General features: G+C 37.8%; 1 protein-coding gene across 1 annotated transcript; it reads right to left on the reverse strand.

Annotated features, from left to right (window-relative positions):
- Positions 1 to 238: 238 nt before the first annotated feature.
- LOC139708936 (40-kDa huntingtin-associated protein-like) lies at positions 239 to 17,294 on the reverse strand. Its single transcript, XM_071620903.1, has 12 exons — positions 17,201 to 17,294; positions 15,746 to 15,792; positions 15,291 to 15,363; positions 13,862 to 14,021; positions 12,063 to 12,131; positions 11,259 to 11,321; positions 6,380 to 6,437; positions 5,532 to 5,686; positions 3,570 to 3,648; positions 2,666 to 2,715; positions 1,725 to 1,780; positions 239 to 964 (listed from the first exon to the last, which is right to left on the reverse strand). Exons 1-12 carry the CDS (start codon positions 17,257 to 17,259, stop codon positions 877 to 879), a joined length of 957 nt encoding a protein of 318 aa, XP_071477004.1. The 5' UTR covers positions 17,260 to 17,294; the 3' UTR covers positions 239 to 876.
- Positions 17,295 to 24,536: the final 7,242 nt, after the last annotated feature.

The following is a 24,536-nucleotide window of genomic DNA, read 5'->3' on the forward strand; positions in this document are numbered from 1 at the left end:
GTTGAGCAATGTGTGGCAACAACATCCATACACTGGTACTCTCTGCTGCTGTCCACTCTTTTTGAGCCACGTTCACACGCCAATCAGAATCTCAGTCAACAGGTTGCAGACCTCCCAACCATTCTGAATTTGGAGGAAAGAATCTGAATTTAGACCATTCACAGTTCTTGTTTCAGAAGGAGTTATCCTATTTCTCTTGATAATTTTACTGCACACTCCTATGGGAAGTGCTCTTTCTATTCCTACTTATGAGCCAAATCATTCTTATTTTTCAGTCAGAAAGGTTGGGGGGTCTGAGGTTGCTGTCTGAGGTTGCCAACTTTGGATATTTTGCTCAAGCATACGACCGCGCACAAACCAATCGATAAATCACAATACAATGGGTATGCCACTGTACATTGAAAGAGTCATAACCATAGCTTTGTCATGAATGTATAAGACAGCAAAGCTTGCAATTTTCTCTACAACTTTGCTGTGCTGCATTTCTAGCATTAATGCTTCCATAAAAAGTTACATGGCTACAAGAAACAGAATGTTTTATGAAAGTGCTAATGCGCTGTGGTCACAGAATAATGTGGCACACAGGCTGGGGTTTACACCTTGGAATACAAAGAGTTCATGTATAAGGACACACTTCCGCACATGCAAACAAAGCTGGTTGCAGAAAATAATCTGGAATGTCTCCACATCTCCTATCCATTCTGACTACTCTCGATGAAATCCATTGGTAGGCTTGGAACAGTTAAGATCTGGGAGGGGTACGCAGTGGTAGGCTTTCTGTTAATCACATATCGCTTTCTCTTCCGCATATTTATGTGTCTGATAAGAGAGAGTAGAATAATACGGTTGGAGTCTCCACAAGTATTGGGACAATGCTCACGGTGCACTCGCTTCCTGAGGTGGGACTGCTATGTGTTCAAGGACGAGATGTAAGATGTGATTCTGCTCTGTGGATAGATGACACCTGTATCAGAGAGAGAGAAAGAAGATTCACACAATGAAAGTAAAATTCAGACAGAGAAAAAAAAAAATTCCAAGGGAAATGAAAAAAAAAATCAGAAAGTGTAAAAGCCTCAAAGAGTGAAAATGCTGCAAAGAGAGAGAGAGGGAAGAGATTCAGAGAATGGAAAAGAAGATTCAGAAAACAAAAAGTAAGATTCAGAAGATGAAAATGAAGATTCAGAAAATAAAAAGGAAGATTCACAAGATGAAAAGGAAGATTCGGAAAATTAAAAACCAAGATTCATGGAGTGAACAAAAAAATCAGAAAATATAAGAAAAGATTCAGGGAATGAAAGGAGATGATTCAGAAAATGAAAACAAGATTCAGGAAGTGAACAACAAAAGATGAGTGAAGAAGTACTACTTCTACACCCTGCTTTTTCAACAGAACATGTAACCACTATTCATCAATTTTCACATATGAAATGGATAAAAAAAGCGATGCTGAATTGCATAGAAAATATTTAGAAATATTTCTACTTTCAAGGGCAAAACAGTAAAACACTACCAGCATGGAATATCTATATTGCTCCTCTCCCGGATTTACTACTTTCACTGATACTTGGGCATGGTGCAAGGCATATCCATACCCTAATCAAATCTGAACTGAACAAAATGGAATAACAGAACAAACCATAACAGCTGTCCCACCCCCTTCCACTTTTGAAACAAACCAAGACAGTCCACCAGGGACAATATAGGTTGCAGGAAACTTATCTTACCATAAGTCTGCTTGCAGCTTCTTCAGTGAAGTAAGATCTCTTGACTGGCAGGCCATCTGGTGTATCAAACAAATAACCATGGAAGAAGTCAGAAGCAATAAAAGAATAAGTACAAGCATCATACTGCACACACTATCATTGTGGAACTGCATTATACAGAGGTTGGACATAATAAAACCCTCTTTTAACAAGGCGATTTTGAGGGTCCCAGCTCTTTATATTTCTTGTTTTGTATCCTGATATAGTGAGAAATCTGACATAACAAGGTAATTGCTGCCGTTTTTAGGTCCTCTGTCATAAAGTGGTTCCCATGTATACCTCATAAAATTTTAGGAAAAGGAAACACATGGACTACTTTTCTACATAAACAGAAGTTTGTAGTTGGATCATAAGTTTGTGCACATTATATGAATATGATGTAAGGGTTAGTGTAAGGCATACAAAACATCTATTCTGGAATGTGGTCTGTGAAAGGATGCTTTACTTTTTTTTTCTAAAGGAAAAGCTACTTTATACAAAGGGATACAGCAATCTTGGGACAGGAACAAACTATTTGTTTTCAATGAAATCTTATTTCATATAATGCTTGCAATGCAGGTTTAGAATACATACTGTATAGTTTTTGCACCTTCAAAATTACTATTAGTAGTAGCACTAGTAGCAATATAATTATTATTATTGTGTTGTTATTATCATTATAATGAATGTTATTTTCATCATTATCACTCTTACTACTATCACTATCATCATCACTATAATCATAACACTACTACAACTTTTTTTTTCTTCCAAGACATCTTGTAGTTATGAAATGATTCTTAACACAACTTAATATATCTCTTCAGATTCTTGCATTATTTAAATTTTGTATAGATTGTTGTCACTACCATCATCATCATTATTCATACTTGTTTCAATTACTATTCTGGGATGATTCTTACCACGACTGACTGAAGAAGTAGGAACACTTCTTCCGTGATGCATTCTGTTGCTGAAAGGAACAATGAAATAAGAGTAAGTCACTGCCTAGCAATGAAAGAAAGAAAAAAGAGGAATATACTATTTGACTGAAAATGCTATTTGAATGTGGACAATAGGCAACATGGATATGGAATGGATTGGGTAATAAGTACTTGTAATTCTTGGAACAAAAACTACTCTACCTTGATTTCACAAAAAGCTTGCAAATACTTTTCTAGTATTTACATAAACAGCACTGGCGCACATGTTGAAAGGTGGCTACCTTCAAACACTTAAAAAAAGAAATGAAAGGAGATCTTGGCAAAATTATTCTCTGTTTGTCGACTAAGACATATATCATACAGCTTTAGCACATACAATCTTACTGTTTTATATAGATAATTATTTATAGTGCCAATTTTTTTTTTACACAGCAAGTAAAAGTACAAGTGATATCATGCACCTGATTTCACAATAGCATTAAAAGAATGGAAACAAAAAACAGTCAATTCCCTCCAAACTCCCCCCTAAAACAAAACAAAACAAAACAAAACAAAACAAAGGAAACAAAACAAACAGGACACATAATTCCTGAAACTGTTCAGGACAAGACAAAGTTGAGACATTACTCATGATTTGTGCACTTTATGTATACAATTATTCTTATAACAACAAATTACCACATTATCATCTGGAGAACATCTTCAAGCAGTCTTGTTTTCTAAATTCTATTTTCTTTTTGCACAAAATTTCATTATCATCATCATATTCACTCTCACTTTGACCACAAATACAGACTGTACAAGATATAATTCACCACAAGTCCAGGACAGAGACACAAGATACAATATACATTGAAGCACAAAAAGACAGCGTGAGACTCACGAGGGTTTGTTTCGTCACTCTCCCACGTATACTTCTCCAATGTCTGTGCATGCTCTGGCCGTATCCGCTGAGGTGTGGGCTGTGACAAAAATAACAGATCAAACCGTGGGCAATGCACATGGCAGTAGTAGATATCAACACAGTATACAGCAACACTGTCCAAGGCTGCCAAATGTCTGGACCACATAGACTTTTTTAACATGGCCAAGTCCTCAAAACAATCTTTCACAATTTAGACTGATTTCTCTAATAGTCATCTATGACATCAACAGAACCGCTACTGCCTTGTCTTTGTGATGAATGTCACTATTGATGAAAACTTGAAAATAAGGATTGTAACACTGCTGTCAGAATGGCATTCAGTGGTTGTGTGTGAACACTACTTTCTCACAAAGGAGCATTCTAGTGTTGAATATGCCAATTTCTGGTACACCTATATAATCATTGATAATCAGTATCATATTCCACATACTAAGAATCTTGCTTTAGGACTGGTCAAGAGCTGATGACATGATAAAGCGTAGTTTTGCCCATCACATCACCTGAGAATAAAAGTTTGTTACACTCTATGATGATAGTCATTTTGTTTCGCTGATCTCTTAGTCCACACAGTTCTAACGCGTGATATAACTTACAATTTTGAGTACGCGCGAAATAAAAGTGGTTGCACTGTGGTCTATCATTTGACCTGTGGATGGGTCAAGTGATAGACCACAGTGCAACGCACTTTTATTTCCGTGTCACGCGCGGGGCGCAGAGCAAATTCGTTGTTTTGTCATCTACGCACATACATCTAAAGTAAACTACGTTGCCTAAGACCTGAGGATACCCTAAGACAGCTAAAACGATTTCAGATGTGGAATAAAATGGGAATACATCTGTATCTAGGACCCTAGATGTGGAATATAAAGCAAATAATAAACTTTTAGTTTCAGGCAATGAGACAAACTATCACTTCCTCGGCGATCTGAATGTGTACGCCATCTTTCCTCAGCTGCGCTTCGGAAAGATAGCTACATCCAGATCGCCTCGGAAGTGATAGTTTGTCCCATCACCTTCACCAACGTTGATTATTTGCTTACTACATTCCAACTTGATTAGGAATCCAGTTCTGTATAAAGTCTACAAAGTTGGTTGGTCATTTAATAATTTAACTTACTTAGCATTCCCTTTAACTTGTATTTGTCATTGATTTATATTCACAGTGCAGTGTACAGCAATTCAACTTATGTCGATTACAGTTACAGTGCAGTGCAGTTTAAACACGGTTTCCTTGTTCACTATAGTACTGTATGAGGCAGTAACTCTTAACTGTTTGCCGGAATTACCTTCACCAGTAACAAATCATTGCAGTGCTTGTGAGGGAGCAAGTGTTAGCTTACTGAAATTATCTCTACCAACAAGCAGGTTAAAAAACAGGTTGAATTATGACAGCACAACTTGATGAGAAGAGGAGCTACAATGATCCAAAAAACAAACAAACAAACGAACCAAAACACTTATATTACTGTCTATGCCATATATTTTGTGAATTTTGTATGTCGGGTGCTATCTAAGAATTTTAACTATGATCCTGACAAGCACACTAACATTTCTTCCCATTTAATGTACTCCATGATTGCAAATTTAACCAATAGCATGTCGGGAATGCCCGATTTTGCAAAAAAAAAAAGACTTGCTAAATGTATGGTGCATACAGCTCCAGAAGACGTGGGAGGCATGGTCTGAATGTGTTAGGGGCGACATTAGGATGTTTTGCCTGACCAGCATTGACCTGCTGGACAGGGTCGCATGGAGGGTTGATGCTAGACTTCATAGCTTCCTGCTGCCTACCCTAATCCTAGGATACCAAAGCAGAATGCCAAAAACAGGATCAAGCAAGCAATTGATAAAGAAATAATATTGCAAATTTTCACAAACTAAATTGACAGATTTCAGATATTTAACTGACGGCCTAGTTACCTGTAGCAACATTAGGAGGAGCACCCTGCTGATTTCGCAAGTCGCGAGAATGTCGGAGAATGCCCCCATGGGCAGACCGCTGGACCCCGTGATGCCACGTTCGCGGACCAGGTACTCCATCTCCGTCAGTACAGCCAGAGCCCCATCAAAGTCACCTTGTGACAGTGAGAGTGAGCAGAACAAATTTCACACATATACATCTAATACATTTTGGGCCAAGTCTGGTAAGAGTATACAGCTTCTCTGCCTTTGTAATGATACAAAGAATTTAGATATCTATGTATAGGAGATGTATATACAAGTATGATACAATTCAAATTTTGAACAAGAGAGAAATTGTTATTTCGCCATTCAAATGATCTCAAAGTCTCTACAAACAATTCATATCATCAAGGACATATTGTGAATTGTAATGCAATGGGAGTGTTTTATTAGCAGTTTCGAGTGTAGACACATATGACTGCTTGTGACCCTATAACCTTTCTAGAAACTGACAGCTTCTAGTCTAGGTAAGTTACTGTTCTTGTCTTGCAAAATATACAACAAAAAGGTGGCTGAAACCCTTTGAGCTTGCAAAGTACAAACATGAGTTACTCTTCATGGCCATAGAAGAGATGCTTTTCACTTGAAATTGATTACTGTTTTTTTTCCACACATAAGAATTGTCTTTCAATAAGATTATGACAGAAACATAAAGGATTACAGAATTTTTCTGCCTGCACCACCAAAAATAACTTGGGGTCTTAACCGTCTAATTGCAATTCATCGGTCTTTTGCAATCACCCCTGACTGACTCTTGTAGTCTTCAGTAACACTTAAAATAGTCTGCACTGTGTGCACTGTCATACCTATTGCAATCTTGCACGAAGCCACTCTGCCCAAGGAATGGAGACAATCCAGAGGACACTGTAAACAGAGTTACAACACATAATTTGAGAGGGACCCAATAAGCCAGTTTACAGTTCCACTTTGCGCATGAGCAGAAAAAGGTCATTGGTACAATCAGGCATGTTTGTCTTTGGATTCACTGAGATAAGCATCCCTGATGTAATGACTATTCATGTACCCTTGTAAATGGTGCTTGCTATCACATCCACCTGACAGCAAGCCTGGTATTTAGCATTGTCGGTAGGAAGACTTTGTTTATGCATTCAACACGAAACTATAAAATGAATGCCTGCCTCGAGGTGTCAATGGACAGACCATTCTTGTCAACCGGCTCTGCGCAAGTTCATTCTTTGTTTGAATGTGAATTCCATAAATTGTGGGCATGCTTATGCATCATGCTGCTTTGAAAACGAGTGAAGTGCTTTACTAATTGACAAAAAAGAAAGGTCATTAGTACCAATGTGCCCATGAGCTAACTGTGAACTGGCTTATTTTTTATAGAGTACCAAAATGTGATGCCATAGCCATTTAGTCCATGGGCCCAGACCCAAAAAATGGGTTATTGGTACCACCTGAGGTGGCAAAACCTCTTTGGTGTCATCTTGTTTGTCAGGCATAGATATGCTTATCAAGCTATGATAGCATTTCCAAATGAGTAGCTTAGTCATAATAAATGAATTTTTAACCAGTTTGGTCTCATTTTTATATCCCTATACTTCTGAATCGAAACTAACCGCTGTACAAAGAAGAGCACTGTCTTTTGTATGTCCACAGATGTTCAGTTGTGAACGCGGTGCGCTCAGTCTTTATTCAAGGCATCGAAGGGAATATCCAAAGGTTATGATGTCCACAGCTGTCACGCGGTGCACTTAGTCTTTATCTAGAACAATGTACCGTTATCATATCTAAAGTTCCTAATAAAAGGGATTATCTATACTGTTTTTATACTACCCTCCAACAAATACATCAGTTTTAAACAAAAATCACTCTGTTCATTTACAATATTATTTATTATAATGTATTGTAGTGTACTGGTACATTGTTTTTGCATTATCTTTCATTGTTGGATGGAAATAAAGCGACATTGGCGTGGTATTAGCGTTTTCACCGTAGCGTTTTCACCGGAAAATGATAGATAATTGAAAAATACAGTAAAATTCACGAGGAATTGCTTTTTTTGTTGTTGTATATACACTCTATCATAAGCTTTGGATATTCCCTTTGCTGTCTTGAATAAAGACTAAGCGCTGTGGACATCATAACCTTTGGATATTCCCTTCGCTGCCTTGAATAAAGACTAAGCGCACTGCGTTTACAACAGAACACCTGTGAACATACAGAAGACGGTGCTCTTCTTTGTATAGCGGTTAGTCTCGATTCAGAAGTATAGGGATATAACAACGAGACCATATTGGTTAAAAATGTATTTATCATGACTAAGCTACTCATTTCGAAATGCTATCATAGCTTGATAAGCATATCTATGCCCGACAAACAAAATGACACCAAAAAAGGTTTTGCCACCTCAGGTGGTACCAATATCTGGCCTGGCCCATGGACTAATTCATCATCATGGAAACTGGTTCTGAACAACTTCAACAAGCTTGAATATCTGTGAACATCACTGTTGCTAACCGTGCTTGCACCTGGTTCCAACCCATATCATCACAAAGTCTGGTACTCTATTGTTACTAAATATGCTCACACCTGGTTTAATCCCATATCATCACCTAGTATTACATTACTAACTATGCTTGCACCTGGTTCCAACCCATATCATCACCCGGTATTCTATTGTTGTTAACCATGCTCACACCTGGTCCATACCATATCATCACCTGGCACTATATTGTTGCTAACTATGCTTGCACCTGGTCCATACCATATCATCACCTGGTACTCTATTGTTGCTAACCATGCTCACACCTGGTCCATACCATATCATCACCTGGTACTCTATTGTTGCTAACCATGCTCACACCTGGTCCAAACCATATCATCAACTGGTACTCTATTGTTGCTAAACATGCTCACACCTGGTCCATACCATATCATCACCTGGTACTCTATTGTTGCTAACTATGCTTGCACCTGGTCCATACCATATCATCACCTGGTACTCTATTGTTGCTAACCATGCTCACACCTGGTCCATACCATATCATCACCTGGCACTCTATTGTTGCTAAACATGCTCACACCTGGTCCATACCATATCATCACCTGGTACTCTATTGTTGCTAACCATGCTCACACCTGGTCCATACCATATCATCACCTGGTACTCTATTGTTGCTAAACATGCTCACACCTGGTCCACACCATATCATCACCTGGCACTCTATTGTTGCTAACCATGCTCACACCAGGTCCATACCATATCATCACCTGGCACTCTATTGTTGCTAACCATGCTCACACCTGGTCCATACCATATCATCACCTGGTACTCTATTGTTGCTAACCATGCTCACACCTGGTCCATACCATATCATCACCTGGCACTCTATTGTTGCTAACCATGCTCACACCTGGTCCATACCATATCATCACCTGGTACTCTATTGTTGCTAACTATGCTTGCACCTGGTCCATACCATATCATCACCTGGTACTCTATTGTTGCTAAACATGCTTGCACCTGGTTCATACCCATATCATCACACAGTCTGGTATTCTATTGTTACTAAACCATGTTCACATCTGGTACAATCCTATATCATCACCTGGTACTGTATTGTTGCTAACCATGCTTGCACCTGGTCCATACCATATCATCACCTGGTACTCTATTGTTGCTAACCATGCTCACACCTGGTCCATACCATATCATCACCTGGCACTCTATTGTTGCTAACCATGCTCACACCTGGTCCAACCCATATCATCACCCGGTATTCTATTGTTGTTAACCATGCTCACACCTGGTCCATACCATATCATCACCTGGTACTCTATTGTTGCTAACCATGCTCACACCTGGTCCATACCATATCATCACCTGGTACTCTATTGTTGCTAACCATGCTCACACCTGGTCCATACCATATCATCACCTGGTACTCTATTGTTGCTAACCATGCTCACACCTGGTCCATACCATATCACCAACTGGTACTCTATTGTTGCTAAACATGCTCACACCTGGTCCATACCATATCATCACCTGGTACTCTATTGTTGCTAACTATGCTTGCACCTGGTCCATACCATATCATCACCTGGTACTCTATTGTTGCTAACCATGCTCACACCTGGTCCATACCATATCATCACCTGGCACTCTATTGTTGCTAAACATGCTCACACCTGGTCCATACCATATCATCACCTGGTACTCTATTGTTGCTAACCATGCTCACACCTGGTCCATACCATATCATCACCTGGTACTCTATTGTTGCTAAACATGCTCACACCTGGTCCATACCATATCATCACCTGGCACTCTATTGTTGCTAACCATGCTCACACCTGGTCCATACCATATCATCACCTGGCACTCTATTGTTGCTAACCATGCTCACACCTGGTCCATACCATATCATCACCTGGTACTCTATTGTTGCTAACCATGCTCACACCTGGTCCATACCATATCATCACCTGGCACTCTATTGTTGCTAACCATGCTCACACCTGGTCCATACCATATCATCACCTGGTACTCTATTGTTGCTAACTATGCTTGCACCCGGTCCATACCATATCATCACCTGGTACTCTATTGTTGCTAAACATGCTTGCACCTGGTTCATACCCATATCATCACACAGTCTGGTATTCTATTGTTACTAAACCATGTTCACATCTGGTACAATCCTATATCATCACCTGGTACTGTATTGTTGCTAACCATGCTTGCACCTGGTTCCAACCCAAGCTATAACAAAAGATTGTGACATCATCTCTTGGGTATTCAATGGTTGTCTGACAAATCTTCCCTTTGCACCTCACCAACTTGCCTCCTTCAAGAAATGTTGTCATAATGTTGAAAGCTACTCTTCAAAAACTTCACATCTGGTAAATGAAACAATGAATTTCACTTTACTTACAATTTTATATCAAAATTTCTGATAACTCATTTACATGTACACTATCAAAATAACATTGTGCCTGATGGTTGAGAACAAATTTAAATAAGATCAATAAATTTGTTCACAAGTACTCTCAATAAGCACATATCTGTCATATCTTTTGTACCATCTATTTAAAAAACAAATTAAATGCCAACCTCCCTAAGAGAACTCATCCTAGGGACTGACTTTGCCCATTTGACTTTAGCCAACAGCCTGACTTGAAAGTCAACTCAGAGAAAATTTGCCTCAGACAACCTTCAATTTAGGTAGTATAGTCAGGAAAGTGGGACTTTCATCATCATTTATGTCACTTTCACCTTATGGTCAAGATTCTACAGTTGAGATGTCTTGATTGAATACGTTATTTAAACGTAAAAGTATACTATCGTGGCACTTAAAATAATGATTTGAAAACTGAATAAACAAGCTCAACCCCTACATCTCGTACATGAGTCTCCCCCCCCCCTGCCCCCCCCCCCCTCCCCAAGAAAAATACTATTATGCATCATCTTTAATAGACAATTGAATAAGAACACTGCATGAGTGGCTACAACATTGAATCTTGCAAAATGAAACCATAAGAAATATCATAATTTTCTGATATATCATCATCTTAATTACGTTCTCTACCAATGGCTCAATTCTTTAAAAAGATTTTTGGTATTTCGCATTGAATAAAACACATATTACAAATCGGAAGGTTACATTTAAGAAAACCTGAACTCATGGAGGGCAATAAAAGTAAAGAGAAATTGCTAACCTGGTACTGTAATTCTGCTGCTTTCTGGTAGTGGCCCATGGCTTCTGCTGGCTTTTTCAGTTTCTGGAGAAAAAAAAAAAGGAATATTGAAAACGTACAGAAAACCTGGACAACGACAGGAAGACAACTGTCCTACTTTCAGACGTGAACTATCAGTTGAATAGTTATAAACAAAATGTAAGTTATTAAAATATACTATACATAGAAAGGAAAAGATAAATTAAAGATTGATTTATTTCATTAATTCATTTGGAAAACAACATAATAATATAATAAAATAATAAAACAACATAAAAGTCATAACAAAGAAGCAAATATAACATTAAATGCCAGGACTCCTGAGAAGCAATGTGTGCTTGTAGTTGGAGCCCTGAAAAAAAAGAGACGAGAAATACATTTTAACCATCGCACGCTGTGACATTGACAGAATATACACAAAAACAAACTAATTAAAGTAAGACATGCATAATACACCAGTTGACAAAAACAAATGAACAAACAAACAAACATGTACCTAAATTTGTTCGCACATACATTCACTCACTCACACATCCATCAAAAGTGCACATAGAATGAGAGATGAGAGAAAGAAAGGTAAAAGAAGAAAAGCAGTCTAGTCAGTCATCAATAACATCTGCCTGAACACACTCTATTGACTAGGAAATCAAGAATGACATAAATTGACCTTTCATTTTTCAACACTGTTTTTATCTGCTTTGAATTCAAAAGTGCAGGTTGTTGGGTTTTTTTTTTCAAATAGATAAATATACTTTGAGCAAAATATGAATGAATTTCATATCTTACCATTAAACAGTTGCCAAGTTGCAGACACAGAGTTGCTGCAACAGATGGTTGCTTATTCTCTATGCTCACCTGCGAACAAGTACAAGAACAGGAAGAAATAATTTTGGTTAGATCATTGTAACACAATTGAGTGAAACAAAACTTGAGTTGGTACACCTCACTTGAATTCTGCACAGAAATAGGATTAAAATGTTTTCCAATTCTGGAGATGAATTGTCCTCAATGAGCAAACTCAAACATCTCTTTGGATCTTCTCAGGTAAAGCATGATCAAATAAAAAATTGACACTTACTGTCATCTGTATCTCATATATTTAACTGCTACACCTTCATGTTCATTTTTCCACTACAATAGCTTGGTTGTATGCAATTAAATGAATATCATGATTTACTTGATGTACTCTATTCTACTCAGTTGGTCAATTTCTTTGACATTACAGTCTTAAAAAAGAAGAAGAAGGAAGATGTATTTTAACCATCACACATTGTGACTTTGACCATAACATTAAAAAAAACATACCAATTAAAGTAACACACACATAATACATTAGTTGCCTCCCCAACAAACAAACAAACAAACAAACAGACATAAGTGTTCATTTCAATTTCTTTCTCTTTGTGTATTGTTCATTTTCAAATTTACTAGGAAATTTGAGTCCGTTGGGATGGAAATAGACCATCAAATTTGCTTATGCAGGGTGGTGCACAATTTGAAATTTGAGCATGTCGCAGCTCTGGATGTGAGAATATTATGAAAAAAAAAATGTATGTGCGCAGAGTGCACATCACAAGCATTTAGCGCACAACTGGCAACTAACAAAGTTGTATTTCCCATTGTGGTGCGTACATTTGATGTTCTGTCTCATGTTTTGCTCACAAATTTTCTAATCATCAGTGGCTTATTTGATGTTTCTCGAGTTTTGCACACGTTTGATCACATTTCATTTTGAGCATGTTGCCAATTCTTGAGGATGTTGCATAGCATGTTGCTGACTTTTGAAGATGTTGCACAAGAAATTGAGCATGTTGCAGCAGCATGCTCAAACCCCTTGTGCACCACTCTGCTTATGAGTGATGCCATATGCTTAAAGGACAAGTCCACCTTCATATACATAAGGATTGAGAGAATGCAGCAATATTAGTTGAACACATCAGTGAAAGTTTGAGGAAAATTGGACAATCCGTTCAAAAGTTATGAATATTTTAAGTATCTGCGCAGTCACTGCTGGAAGAGAAGACTACTACAGTGTATGATGTCACATGCGTACAACTATATAAGGAAAATAAAAAGAGAATTTCACAAAACTTTACTTTTCGAATAAAGTGCACATTTCTTCGACTTGCTACTGACGTATGTTAAGGGTAATATTATTCCCCCTGCCTTCTGAAAGAGAGAAGTCGAGTGTTCTTTTATTATGCGAGAAAAATGGAAATATGTTGAATTTTCTTTATTCTTTCTTTATATCGTTGCACTCATGTGACATCACAAGCTATAGTAGTCTTTTCCTCCTGCCATGACTGAGCAGAAACTTCAAAAATTCATAACTTTTTAACAGATTGTCCGATTTTGCTCAAACTCTCATTGATGTGTTCTATTAATATTGCTGCATTCACTCAACCCACATGTCTATGAAGGTGAACTTGTCCTTTAAATACTGCCTATTTTTACAGATGCATGAACCCAGAGAGCCGCTGAGAAACAAAAAATACAGGAAAGACCCATTCTGTGCAAAACATCTTAGATATGCTAAGAAAATCATAGTACTTGAAATAAAAGATTATATGCTGTTCTGCCCCTACCCTGACAGCGTGGTTATAACAGTTGATGGCTGCTGTGAGGTTCTCCTCAAAGCTGGGGCACTGCAGCGACCGATCGCTCCACTCCGCATCCATGAACTGGTGGGCAGCCTCCACCAGGGAATGCACCTCAGCTTGGTGGTTGGCTAGCGTGTGCTCACATCTGGTGAGTGGAGGATGAGAATCAATGTGATTGGTTACAACAAAACACACTGAGAGGCATATTTGTGGCTCGGTGGTTAAGACCACAGACTCTCAAAGTGTAAGGTCCCTGGTTCAAGTCTGTCAGCAGCAGCGATTGTGCCCATACGCAAGGCATGTTATCCATATGCCTACATGTACCAGGTAGTCCTCTGGAGGGAGACTTATAGCCGTCATTCCTGTGGTTGCTTGCTTACAAGCATTTAAATTTGCTTCAAGAGTAGCCACATTACATAAAGTTAGAACACAAACTGGCATTATGTTTTGTGAAGCACTCACATTCCCAACAGAACCGTTGTGGGAGAGTCAAATAAAGCTTTAATATTAAGAGTTTCAGGGACAATGGAGTAAGCAGGGTTGGAAAGATTGAGTTCAAGCTCAGATTGTAACATGTATCAAAAGGTACCTGATTCTGTAATTTCAGATCAACTGGAAGACACCATACAAATTCAAGGAATATATAACAGGAACAGAGCTAGTGACATTTATCTGATAATGCTACATACACTAGTGCTTTTAAGCTGAAAGTTGACAAATGCTTTTTTCAAAAATTGAATGAAATAACAGGCAAAGACTTTGTGGAAATAGAGAGGGCTTGCAAAGGAGATGTAGTATCTGTAATGAGAGGCTACTGTTACTTTATTAGAGTTGGTGTATGACTGTTTGGTCAGTTTGACTACATCATACAGTAAAACTGTCTGTAACTGTATTCACTGACATGGAAAAAGCCATTATTGATGGCAGGAACTCGCATGAATACTGAACACCACCAGAAAGACTTTGTCATGACTTTTATATAATGTTGCACTGGCCGATTTTCAAAGTCAGATTCAAGGGATGGTATAGAATTGGTGGAGATGAGGATTTAGATTTTAACTTTTTGCAAGATACTAAGACCAATGCCTATTGAATGTTACAGAGCATACCATTAATTGATTCTCCAAGGAATTCAAGGTTTATAAATGAAAAGTGGTTTTGAAATGGCTGAGACATCCAAAAACAAAGTAAAAGAAAGCAATATCAATATTGCTTTGTTTTGGATATCTCAGCCATTTCAAAACAAATTTTCATCAAATAAACAAACAATTCTTCTTGGAATTACATGCTCTTTCATATTTCAGAAGAGGTTTCTCATTATCTCATCAAGGAAATTAGAAACCTGAAGCCAGGTCTCAACCAAAACTAAACCATCCCTTTAAGTCTGATTGTCACCTTTAATGGCAACACCTACCTTGCCTTTGCTAGACTGAATAGGGCAGCGTATGAGGGGCACTCTTGATTCTGTAGAACCTTAGAAAGGTTTCCTAAAGGGAGGAAAAATAGAGGGAAGAAACAAAGTAAGAATTGAAGGAAACACCCTCTTCTATTACTGATGGTCTATGCAGAATGCAGCAGCAGTGTTGATATGCTTTGTAGACAAAATCAGTTTGTGTTTCACATCAATCCTGAAAAACCTCAATCAAAATAAATATATTTGTATGAGCAGAGGTGTTTCAATACAATCAGGCCTTATCAAGTGGAACATCAATTATTTGTTTACTATGTAACAAAATATTTGTTCTTTTTTTCTCCAATTGATACCTCATGAACACCATACATGGTACAAATGTCAATGCAAAGCAATGCATCATACCATGTGTAAAATACATGATTCAGAAGATTTCTGAATCACGATTCAGAACTTACCAAATTCATCTGCTGCTTCAGCGACGTTAGGTTTGCGTAGAAATCGCCTAGTAAGGAAACACAGAGAGATTTCAGCAATCATGTACTTTTGGTACGGTACCTAAATTTATCATCAGTACCTCAATCTGTGAGTTTTTTCATTATTTTCAAAGAATGACATCAGTAAGGACAGTAGACATACTCTGCAATAGGTTTCTAAGTGATTCCCAAAAATGAGATGCAATATTCATTCATTCGAAATCATGTGAACCACCACAGGCCCTGCCCCTGCTTAGGCAGCGTATGGAAGTTTATGATTTTCGGGGCAACTATACGAAAAAGTCCACTGCATGCTTATAGTAATTATTACAGATGCAAACACACACCTCCTGACACACAATCCCACACACATATACATGCACATGTGACATGCACACAGCTCAGAACATGTGCATGGCGCTAATGTACTTTTGTAACCATTTGACTGAACCGAATTGCACCAAATCTCAAGATAAACTTGTTAGCTTTAATATTTGCGATCACTCAATGTCAATTTGAACCAAATCAGTCATCTGTAGGCCTAAGCATCGATATTGAAGTCAACTTTCACGTTGTTGTTCAAAACTATTTGCTCTTTGCATACCACTGATCTCTCGCTATGTAACAGTGTGACGTACATTGGCCTGCACAATCTGACACTGAAGTTAGCCATCTAATGTTATGTGACGACTCTTTCAAGTAACCAGGAGCAAAATATCAATGTACAAAATGATTTATTTCAAGATGACTGATGTTGGACAAATGCACACATACACACACATGTATATTTTCTCAAGAATCACAACTTTTTCAACTTGCCACAATCATTGCACACTGATTTGTAGACAGAAAAATTTGTATGTTCGGAGGAGTTATTTTTATCACTTTCCGACTTTTACAATTCTCTTCTGTATGAGGAGGGGATTCCTTGAAGTCAGACGTAGAGTCCGTGGAACATAATCCCTGACAACAAGATACCTCTAGCTCTAGTAGACCAATCATTCAGTCAAATTGATTTTTAGATATTTTACTATTAAATTTACAACAGAATACTACACTAGCTCCCATGCAGCAGCCGCTTATGAGTCCGTTCGGTTACTATGCCGGTACAATTTAGGTGTCTATGCTAATAACATAGAAACAAAAAGACCATAACCATGATAACATAGAATAGCAGAATAACATCTTAACATAAAACTGAAAAACAAACAAACAAAAAACATGGGAGATAGACTAGTGGTGTCTAACTAAGTGTAGGCCTAACGAATATATTCAAGGTCACTGCCCAACACAGAAGTGAAGGTACCGGACTGATCACACGCCCCTATTGGGTTGGTTTTTCTTTCAGTTGTAACATTGGCTAGTAGGGTACCCTGTTCTGAAATGTAATTTACATAGGAAAGTTCCCAAAGACACCCAATCTTGAAAGCTACTTACTTCTTTAGCTTTCCTGAAATGGCACGATACTTCCCCAGATAGTCACTGTCGCGGTCCATCTTTTGTCGAGTTTGCACGGTACAGTAGTTGTGTATGTGAGTGCGCGTGTATACAGTCCTTATTAACCTTACAACCTTAACTGCGGCACTTACTGTACTTGTGGGGGAAATTGTAATGTGCAAGTGAGGGAGCGCATCCAGCTGTGGAAGTGGAGGGGCGGGGAAGGTAAGGGAGTGGGCACGGGGTATCCCTCGATCCTAGCTCCTTTCATACTGGTGTGGGCTTAAGCTTTTAAATCTTCATAAATGAAATTCAAATCTGGTGCACATTTTTTTTTTTGTGCAATATTTTAAAATGTTTCATGTTCCCCCTTCAGCTAGTGCGTCTTCTGGAATTCGGGGGGGGGGGGGGGGTATCCTGACCTTCCGCGGTATAGGGTGATAAATTATGGTCATTAATTGTGCGATGTCATGCATACTTTGGGTACCGTTTGGTATATTTTTCAATGATTTTACAACTCTTTGCAATTCTGGAAATATATATAAAAAAAAAGGAAAACAAATTGATTTGGGGGCCTTGTGAGGCCACCCCCCCCCCCCGGATCCGCCACTGAACTGGACCAATCATGAGCGGGGAAGGAGCTCGTGCTGAGAGTCCCCCTCTCCCCTCCACATGCCAGGAGCTCTTGCTCTTCTTCTTTTCTTTTTTTTTTCATCTTTTTTTGTTAGAATTGATATTCAGTGATTTGGTGAACATCTAGTGAAATATTCTGAAAATTTTCAATCAAAAAGTGAAAAACTTTGGAGGTCTTATTCAGGCCAAATACGTGTGAATGGCTAAATTGTTATCTGAACTGATCTTTGAATTGAAATTCAGTTGTCTGGCGCACACCTTTTGCGCAATAATTGGAAAAATTGTTATATAAAAAGTAAGAAAAATAAACATTCAGGGACAATGTGCAAATGGATACATTGCGGTGAAACCCCGTTATAACGAGGTCCGTGGGACCGGCGATATTACCTCGTTATAACCGGTACCTCGTTTTAACCGTACGCATCAAAAACAAAGAAAAACATAAGCACGACGTCATATACCTATCAATCAAACTGAAGAACATCCTTTGCGTTATTACACAGTTATGGATCATTATTATTGAGAGAATAAAGGGAATCTATTTGTGAATTGATCCCCCAAAAAAAAGACGAAAAAAAGTGGGGGTTAAAATGCGTTAATTCTTTATTTTTCTTCCGAAAATCTCTTCGCATAGTAATTGCACATTATGTTCTTTCCGAGAAGTAGGCCTATATTCGTGAGCCATTCTGAAAGAATATTCTTTCGTTTGTGAAATACAGTGTACAAGAATGACAATGAACAAAATGAGATTGTATAAAATGCGTTTGTAAGTTTTTATAAACACCAGCGCAAATAGAGTAACATACATGCGTTGTTTACCGTAACTTGCGAGGTATTTTACGCTGTTGGTGCGATGATTTCATGAACAATTTCGGCTGTAATCTTATACAATGTATGATCGTTGCGCCCGAAGGGTTTAAAATTGCGTTCTTTATTTTCTTCCGAACATCTCTTCGCGTACATCCGTTCTTGAAAAATATGCAACAGGGTTGAATTTGAAAGGTTGTGATCCTTTGTACGCAAATCTGTACCTGAGGCACTCGTAATCCATTCTGAAAGAAAGAAAAATCTTCATTGTGAAATATGCAGTCTTAAATGATAATGAATAAACCCAGATCTGTTAAATGCGTTTGTTTCTTTTTCTGAACACCGACTCAATTAAGTAGATTAACATGCGTTATTCAACTATTTTTACGCTACTGTCACCCGGCGGGATCGCGGGTTGATTTCATTAATTATTTAGGCTTTAATCATACACATTCATATTTACATTATCATTTGTTAACTGATAATGAACAAACCCAGATATATTCAAACTATTGAATGCGTTTGTTTCTCTTTCTGAACACCGACTCATTTATTGAGTAGATTAACATGCGTTATTTAACTATTTTTACGCTACTGTCACCCGGCGGGATAGCGATGATTTCATTAATTATTTAGGCTTTAATCATACACATTCATATTTACATTATCATTTGTTATCTGATAATGAACAAACCCAGATATATTCAAACTATTGAATGCGTTTGTTTCTCTTTCTGAACACCGACTCATTTATTGAGTAGATTAACATGCGTTATTCAACTATTTTTACGCTACTGCAGTGGCTGATCCAGGGGGGGGGGGGGGCAACCGGCGCACGCCCCCCCCTTGTAAAAACAAAAGAAATAAAAAGAAAAACAATGAAATGAAACCCGGAAGTGGCACTAGAAATATTAGTCACGCCCCCCTTTACAGAATTCCTGGATCCGCCCCTGCTACTGTCACCCGGCGGGATCGCGATGATTTCTTTAATTATTTTGGCTTTGATCACACACACTCATATTTATAAATATCATTATCATTTGTTAACTGATAATGAACAAACCCAGATCTATTCAAACTATTGAATGCGTTTGTTTCTCTTTCTGAACACCGACTCATTTATCATGTAGATTAGCATGCGTTATTCAACTATTTTTACGCTACTGTCACCCGGCGGGATCGCGATGATTCCATTAATTATTTCGGCTTTAATCATACAACTCGTATTTACATTATTGTTAATTTGTTAAATGAAATGAACAAACCCAGATCTTTTCAAACTATTAAATGCGTTTGTTCCTTTTTCTGAACACTCACTCATTTATTTAGTAGATTAACACGCTTTATTCAACTATTTTTACGCTACTATCACCCGGCAGGATTGCGATGAATTCATAAATTATTTCGGCTGTAATCATACACATTCATATTTAGTGCCTATAACCAGTGAAACAACTGGAAATTAAATTGGAACTAAAAATGGAAAGGATATAATGATGAGTTGCAGACGCATTCAATTATCCGTTTTGGGCCACACGTGTCGCTATATTATACATGAAAAGTTTTTGAATGAGCTATTTTTACTTTCTCGTTGCGGAGTGGTCTGACATAATATCACGCACGCGTATCTCGCGAGAAAGAAAATCGAATGATTATAATTATTCAATAACATAGTAGGAACATCGGAAGGTATTCCTGTGTCTTATCGCGTGGTTTAGAAGAAAACATGGAAAGAACAGTACTCTGCAAAACGGGAAAGAGACATGGTTAGCGTGAATTCCGTTTTCAATATTATATCGTTTGTCGCGTCTTTGAAAGCGACAAGTCAAGAGATGGAACCTCGTTATATCCGACCAAATTGCTTATGTTTTTCTTTCATGATGCACCGAAATTGTCCTCGTTATAACCGGAATCTCGTTATAACCGAATTCGAACTCGTTATAACCGACTCATTTTACCATAGGTTTACACGCAAATGAAAACGTGACCGACGCGTTCACCTCGTTATAACCGAACTCGTTCTAACGGGGTTTCACTGTATCACGTCCTTTTCCGCGTGTGGCATATACGTCTTCACTGTGTATGAATTCTATGGCAGCGGACCAAGGGAGGGGCTCGGAGGGAGTAGGCCCTTGATTATTTTACACTGTACTTTGGCATGCACAAGAATATCACTGCATTAGACGGAAAAAAATATTCGCGTCTGGCGAGGACCCTCCGTCCCTCTTTCGGTGGGGAGAATGAAATAGAAACAATCAAACACCTGCAGTTGAAACACAAATGAACTTTAAATTGAATGCACAAATGAACAGTATATTGCAAATTGGGCTAAGTGCAATTTTAAAACATCTTAGAGTAAGTCCATAATGAAATGGAGCAAAATAAAACCTTTCCATTGATCACTTGGAACACAGGAATATTCTTGATGTTAAGATAAAAACTACTGTAAACTTTTTTTTTTTTGCCTGCTTAGCAATTTAATTGCAAACATCTTAAATTAACAAGAATGGAGTAAACTTCAGTTGAGATCAAACTATTTAGATTTTGCAGAGGTTTACTTTTCAGTTTCATAAAACAAATTATTCACAGGAATAAATCAAAGTCCACAGTTATCATTAAGTAGAGAATTGACAATGAAATGCGCGAAAACATGGAGAGAACTGTAGACCAGCTCACATTTGGATAATAGAGAGATTAGAAAAAGAGATGGTGGATATTTGAATTCAGACTGTAATTATAAACTTCCCAGTTATATGCAACAAGGATCAGCTGTATGACCTCCACATCAGATATCTGCACAATTAAACGAACGATTACGTCATTTTTATGCTAGAGAAGTACGAATACTCAAAGCTCAATAGCGCCCCCACCAGCCACCTACAAGAAATTTTCACACACAAATGTGTCTACAAAACATAAATTTGGAAACATTTCACAAATTTTAGGGACTTGTAATATTTCATTAAAAAAAAAGAAAAAAAAAAGATCTATATTTAGCTAAGTTTCCCTAGTGCAAAATTTTGTCTCCATATTAGAAGGAAATAAGTCTCCATAAAGGATACTGGTGAACTTGTGCAAGTCTCCATTCGGCAGTGAAAAATGCATGCACACAATCTCATACATACACTATCAGATGTACCACTGAGAAACACTCAAATTATGGCTTTACTCCCAGGGAAAGCTGCTTTGGTACCTTGCCTCTGATGTCATGGTCCTAAAATGTTAACATTACGGGTTTTTAAAGTGCATTTTAAAGTGCATTCAGCCTACAACTGTAACTCCCCACTCCTCTTTTTGCAGGTTTAATCACAAATATCTCAAATTGACAAGAATGGAGTCAACTCCTTTTGCAATCAAACTTTTCACATGACACACTGATGCTCAATTGCAATTACATATAATGTAGGTAACCATCCCAGAGTGGAGTTGTTGCAATACATGTACTACTACATGTATAATACATTGTAATTATAATATTCAGGTTTGACACACACACACACACACACACACACACACACACACACACACACACACACACACACACAGAACTAGGGAACAACAAAACAGAAGAGACATGGATTGATTGAAATAGTACAAATGTTTTATTCTTCACATATAAATGGCAGAATGAAGTCACGGGTACACCCTTGTCCTTTTTTCTATAACTAAATTGCCTATAAATACAGGGAGGGCCATCACTGGTCAAATCACTTTATTTTCAATTCCTTTGATGGCAACAGGTACCTGAATAAAAATGAAGTGATGTAATGCTTGATGGTCCTCAAACGCTGTTTGGTAACATGCAAGAATATTTTACAATATGTACAGTAAAAATGCATACACACACACTCATACATACAACACAGTTGTGAATTTTGACTGAAGCACTGTACTCTTTCATATATGCTTTCACATTGGTCTTTGTCATCCACTATACTATAACATTCTAATTCTTGGTTCCAAAACTTTGTAGAAGAAAATTAACATCTTGTAGCTCCATGTGGAAAGTCCCTGAGAATGCCTGCAGATAAAGATTGATATAATCTATCTATTCCACTTGCTCATTCTCATTCATTCCACATACTCATATGAGAACCAGAAGGCACCAATGCTGGTACAATGTCTACAGTCCTAACCTCATTCTGGTACTCAACCTGTAACAGTATCTGAAACAGACAGCACTGACAGTTTAATAATCGCCATCAGCCACTTGTTACAAGTGAACCAGACAAGTGTGCCAACATTTCATTTACAAGTTGTGTGCAATTACGGCTACAATTTCAGTTATTCCCCTCTCTTTGTGCGTACTGAACGTTTTTAAAAATGTTTTGGAAAATCGGAGCTGATAAAAGAATGAAACATGAAACCTACTTTAAAATCAAGGGTCATTTCCCCAGAAGCTACACCCAACGCTTGTAAACAACTGACATCACATGTCACATACTGCAAAAAGAAATAAAAGATCTGGTTGACGAGACTGATTTGGAGTCAATACTTGGAGACCAAAACCCAAGGAAATGATGTCACACGGTGTCTACAATACTCATGGTGATAGATAACTGCAATTCAGGATCTCAAAATATCTGAATCACTGTGACGGCTACAGGTGAGATTTCATCAAGGGGCCTGTCTTGGTATTCTAAACCACATACAATGCCTTCTCGTAAAGCCCCATCATATTAACTATAGCACACTGAAACCAATAGGAATATACGTGTGCGGGACAGCATTTACTAAGCTTGGCTGTTTCACATAAATGTAGATCCTCATGCAATCTTCTATCTTGGTCACAATCATGTGTATTAGGATGACCAAAGTTGAGTTTAATATAAGAAACGGTGCACCATTTCTTTGACTGCTCTGTGAAAACTCACTTAATTAAACATTTTTAAGCTGGTGCACTTCAGTGACTTTTTTTGGATCCCCCCCCCTTTTTTTAAAAAATGTTGCATGCAAGTGGATATGTCAGAACTATTGACTAAGGAAGTCTTGGGAACCCGATTTCTTGCATGTTGAGAGGGTCTCTTATGTGTATGGCACCATCTTGCTTAGAATTTTCAGCTGTTTTAGGTGGTAAAAGGAAGGTCCATCAAACCGTTTCAAGCTGATATTTTAATGTTAAACAAGCTTCTGTTTTCTGGTGAAACTGAAGGTTTCTGGAAAGTGGAAAAAGTAAAATTATTCTGGTCAAGTACCGGTATGACCTAATGCTTGTACAAATATCTTGAATACTGCAGTGCTTAAAAGAAAAAAATGGATAAAATACTACGAATGCCCTTTGCAAACTTGAGTACCATGTATTTACATCACCTCCATAGTCATTTCTACAATGAAAATACAAAGAATTAAAAACAACAGCAACAGATATACAATGTATGTGTAGAATGTACAATGATACTGGTGGCTCAGCAGCAGCGTATGTACCAATATCAACTGATTATTTCACTAATGAATTTCAACATCTCTGCATAGTGCTTCTTTATGGCTTGGGAACTTCACATGCAATATTTTCACACTCTCAAATCTAACTACACCTGTAATTCTCTTAATTTTACTGATTATCATTTTTTTCTCTTTTGCATACAAAATACAAAGGATGTCCTATTTTTCACTAGATTCTGTCAAGCAGTCCAAAAGAACAAAGTGTTCTTCTTTCAAGTCCAGTTACCACACATCTTTCAAAGTCTGTATCCAAGCATAGCACCAACAGATATCATCATGAAATTTAATAGCACTGAGACAATACACGGTGTCAGAATTATATCATGAGAACAAGAAGATATAATCCATTTGGTCCTCACTGCAAAAGCTGATGCTCTGGAACAAAATTCACCAGACAAAAAGCTTAGAAATACGGATCAAATGAATGACTGATATGAATGACCACAATAAATCC

Source organism: Diadema antillarum, unplaced genomic scaffold (genome assembly GCF_040938485.1).
Source record: "Diadema antillarum isolate AM-2024a unplaced genomic scaffold, OU_Dant_1.0 seq00001390_RagTag, whole genome shotgun sequence".
Taxonomy (NCBI): Eukaryota; Metazoa; Echinodermata; class Echinoidea; order Diadematoida; family Diadematidae; genus Diadema; species Diadema antillarum.

Excerpts from the sequence above, each read along its gene's own strand:
- LOC139708936 (XM_071620903.1), bottom strand. The coding sequence starts at position 17,259 with ATGGACCGCGACAGTGACTATCTGGGGAAGTATCGTGCCATTTCAGGA. Across the intron at positions 15,793-17,200 it reads ATTTCAGGAAAGCTAAAGAA|GCGATTTCTACGCAAACCTA; the intron begins GTAAGTAGCTTT and ends TTTCCTTACTAG. Across the intron at positions 2,716-3,569 it reads GAGTGACGAAACAAACCCTC|CAACAGAATGCATCACGGAA; the intron begins GTGAGTCTCACG and ends TGTTCCTTTCAG.